The 4,197-nt window shown below is 41.4% G+C and overlaps 1 protein-coding gene across 1 annotated transcript in view; it reads left to right on the top strand.

Annotated features, from left to right (window-relative positions):
- The first annotated feature begins 1,622 nt into the window (after window positions 1–1,622).
- The window catches only part of LOC131877510 (DNA repair and recombination protein RAD54B-like), a 3,719-nt gene continuing 1,144 nt past the window's right edge, over window positions 1,623–4,197 (top strand). Inside the window, exons 1-3 of the mRNA XM_059223202.1 lie at window positions 1,623–3,450; window positions 3,526–3,875; window positions 3,942–4,013. Coding sequence (XP_059079185.1) covers window positions 1,904–3,450; window positions 3,526–3,875; window positions 3,942–4,013 — 1,969 coding nt within the window. The 5' untranslated portion in view covers window positions 1,623–1,903. The remainder of the gene's footprint in view (window positions 3,451–3,525; window positions 3,876–3,941; window positions 4,014–4,197) is intronic.

Raw genomic sequence — 4,197 nt, 5'->3', positions numbered from 1 at the left:
ACGTACCAAAGATGCAAATGATGTAAATTAATGTTATTTGCGTAAGTTTGAGAACACTAATCATCATTCAGCTACTACTTAAAGGAGTCAGGAAAAGGCATCAACTTTGTTGGACAATCATGAATGATCCTCCTTCACTTTCAATAAAGAACTTTAAAGCTTTTGACAAAAGAATGATGCATCTTCTCTTTGCATCATTCTGATTTAAACAAACCTATATGACGAGCCCGAGTAATCAAGAGCAAGAGCTACATTTTCTCGTAACACATATACACTCTGTTGATATCGCATATTTTTCCGCCAGTTATTCTTTGCCTTTCTAAGAAGAGGAAATCTTGAACAACTGCTTGGATTTTGACTCACTGTTTTATTCTATGATTCTGAGTATAACAATAATAATTAATAATCGAGACATAACAAAATTATTACTTATTGCTTACCATTCAAAGTGGTTTTATGTTTTCGAAGACTTGATTACTTTAGTACGAGACTATAGTTCAGTGGTTTTATAATTTTTACTAGAAAATATGAAACAAAAATAATACATATACCAATTAATGTTAGCGAAAAAGCAACTCTATTTGGTTTTGCCATTTGTTCTTTAGGGCTGTTTTAAGGTCTGTAAAAAGAGTTTTAGATGTGCTCTTGACTTGTCTTAAAACTCAGAATAATTTGTGGAGCAATGAAATGATGCCATCTTTGAATCGTAAGATTAATTTGACAACTGCATAAACAACGTCAACAAGAGAAGTAACGTTTATCCTTGGAGGAACTGACCGCGCGCAAAACGAAGTCTGCGTTGCAAGAAAGTCATAATTTGCTAATATTAAGGTAAGAACATATCATTCAACATGCAAATACCAAAATTTCGTCAATATCCCTCACAATTCGTATCTCTACAGTTTGTTCAGTGCACATGAAAAAAGAGAAAATGACTTTTTAAATCCAATCTTCTATAAAACCGGAACTAGTTTCTGAAGATTAAATACACGTTATATTATATTACATATACATTTAGAAAGGGAAACACATTTGAGAATGTATATTGTTGTCTATCCAAGTTGACTCATTGTGTTATTGTTGCATACCTTCAGCAGTCAGTAACACCATGATCAAGATGGATCTATTCAAAGTTATGGTAAAGGAGAACTCCCTTCGGTTAAAAAAAAGCGTTTCATATCTCAGACATGTTGAGCATAGAGAAATGTAAAGCTTTGGGATTTCATACTAGTGCTCCCTCTGGTTCTAACATGAAGAGAGTGTCACCACACTTCTTACTGATGACAAAATATCTGCACCAAATATTCTTTTTAGTATTCCTGCGAATTTTTGTCACTTGCCATGTAATGTCATCTTGATCAAATGAATGTTGGACTGAAATGGTTTCAAATAATTGTTGACCAATTTCCCTAGATGGTGAACAATTTTGTCAATGCAAATTCTTGCCGCGATTGTGGCGCAGCCTGAATAGCTCACACAGCTGAAATCCAATCCGGTACTTTACACGTCTCTATAGTTGGCAGTAATGAGGCAATAATCCTGAAATATTGGCCACTTAGAGTTCAGGAAAAGGAATTGTAACAAGTAAGGTCATTACTTCTTTTTTACAAGGAACGATTCCACAATCAATTTTTCACTTTGGTTAAGGGAAAAGCAAAGGTCACTCTAATTGTCCGTTCCTGTAATTGAAGAACACTTAAGCCTTAAGCCCTCGAGCATTTCCGACCCTCTAGCTTAACCGAGCTAGACAGAAAGTATTCCCAAAGTACGAGGTTGAGCGATCTCAATATTCAGCTTTGCGAATGATCTATCAACAACTCTCATAATAACAAAAAGCCGCGAACTGAGTGAACTCTAATTCAAAATAAGCCCAAGCTCCATCCAACCGCGTTATTCACTCGCCATGAGGCGTTCCGGGGCTCCTTCGCAAGGTGGCTACCGACCCCCGGCCTTCAAAGTACCCCGTCCAGAGGGTGCTCCAGTTCTGACTCCACGAGCCGGTCCCACCACCAATGTTCCCAGTTCCAATCCACCCACTCCGGACCTCAAATCCAATGAAGGTGAACGCCATTTCTCGGCCATTTGGTGCAAATGTTCGGCTCGTAAACACAAAAAATGGGAAGACGATGCGCTTCTCATTGTACGGGCCGCTCAAAGATTAGCCATCTTAAAAGACACGAGCGGCAAGGAACTGGCGCGAGGAAGTGGCTTGTCCATCCCTGAATTGGCAAACCTGAATACGGGTAATTCCATTACCTTTGGTGGGCGGGAAATTGAAATTTTGGAAGAAATGACCGGAACGGCTTGTGATAAGGGGATACAGAGGGACGAAATCGTTCCCAGAGATGAATCCGATGCGGCACTTCCGTTCCATCGACCTAAAGTCATTTCTTCTACTGTCTTCAAACCCTTTACTGTACCCACCCGTTTTGGCACCACATTTCAACCCATGGGAAATAAAGAGAATTCTCGAATTAGCATCTTTAACAAAGATAGTCAAGATGCATTGGTGATGCCCCGACCTCCGTTTGATTTCAAGCGGCAATGTGATGAGATCGTAGATGTTGTTGTCGATCCGCACCTGTCCAAACACCTGAGACCACATCAACGGCAAGGGGTCTCGTTTTTATATAGGTGTATTATGGGGTTCCAAGACCCCACTTGCCATGGAGCCATTTTGGCGGATGAGATGGGATTGGGCAAGACATTACAAACCATAAGTCTCATTTGGACCTTGATGAAGCAAGGCCCATTTGCTGGAAAACCGGTGATTAAGCGCACCCTCATTTTGGCGCCCAGTTCGTTGGTGAAGAATTGGGAAGGCGAATTTCAGAAATGGTTGGGTCGTGAACGGATTGAGACCTTTGCCGTGGATGGGAGCAATCGTGTTCATGAGGCTTTCAAACGCGCCAGATTGCCCGTACTCATCATGTCCTATGAGATGTTCAATAAGAGCTTTGAAGACATTCAACGGTTCCTTCAGTTTGACCTCATTGTTTGCGATGAAGGCCATCGGTTGAAGAATGACAAAATCAAGGCTTCGACCTTCTTGGCCCAAGTGGATTGTGATCGGAGGATCGTTCTCACTGGAACTCCGATACAGAATGATCTCAAGGAGTTTTATGCCATAATGTGCGTGGTCAACCCCAATGTAGTGGGCACGAGCAAAACTTTCACAAGCAAATTTGAAGATCCCATCGTGAAAAGCAAACAGCCCGAAGCTACTGAGGAACAACGCCAAATTGGCCAAAGTGCACTCGAAGTCTTGACCGATCTCACCAATAGATTCATCTTGAGACGAACCCAAGACATTATCAGTAAGTATCTGCCTTCCAAAACCGAGTTCGTCCTCTTCTGTCGGCCGAGTGCCATTCAAATCCGAATGTATCAAAACGCCCTCCACAGTCTGGGAAGCTCCTACCTTGTGGATTCATCATGTGTACTCGGCAGGTAAGACCCCGAGCTCAAGTGTTCAATTGTCGAACCGCTTCCACCAGGAGGTAAAGCTTATTCTTGTCCCAATAGCATCCAAAAGCTGAGAAAAATCTGCAACCATCCCAGTATGTGTGACATAGCCCCTGAGCTGGAAGAAGACATGGCTAATCTCACATTTGAGGAACAAGGAAGTAAATTGGCGCTCGTTTCCCATCTTCTGTACAATCTACGAACTTTGGGTAGCGAGAAAATTGTCATCGTTTCGATCTCAACCCAAGTGTTGGATCTCATGGGCGAACTCTGCACTCATTATGATTACCCCTTCTTGCGATTGGATGGTTCAACATCGACCAATCAGAGACAAGTTGTAGTGAATCGATTCAATGACAGACTTGGCAAAGACTTTGTTCTCCTTTTAAGTTCCAAAGCGGGTGGAACTGGTAAGTTTACTGAACTGAAAAGGGTTGCTTTAACGATGCTTCATAATTGACTTTACGTATTCTTAGGTTTGAATCTGATTGGAGCCTCCAGGATCCTTTTGTATGATATGGATTGGAATCCTGCCCATGATATTCAAGGTAAGTATCGATGGATATGATTGTAAAGAGTCAGGCGAGAGGATGAAATTCCAATTTGTGGCTTTTGGGATATTCCAAAGTACTTGAGTCATTTTTATGCAAAAGACTGGCAAGACTGTAAGACTGTAATAGTACTGGGAATTACGTTTCCTGTAGGAGTTGAAAAAAGGCCGCAATCCCCCCC

Source organism: Tigriopus californicus, chromosome 1, assembly GCF_007210705.1.
Source record: "Tigriopus californicus strain San Diego chromosome 1, Tcal_SD_v2.1, whole genome shotgun sequence".
NCBI lineage: Eukaryota > Metazoa > Arthropoda > Copepoda > Harpacticoida > Harpacticidae > Tigriopus > Tigriopus californicus.
This window is presented reverse-complemented; position numbering and strand designations above follow the sequence as displayed.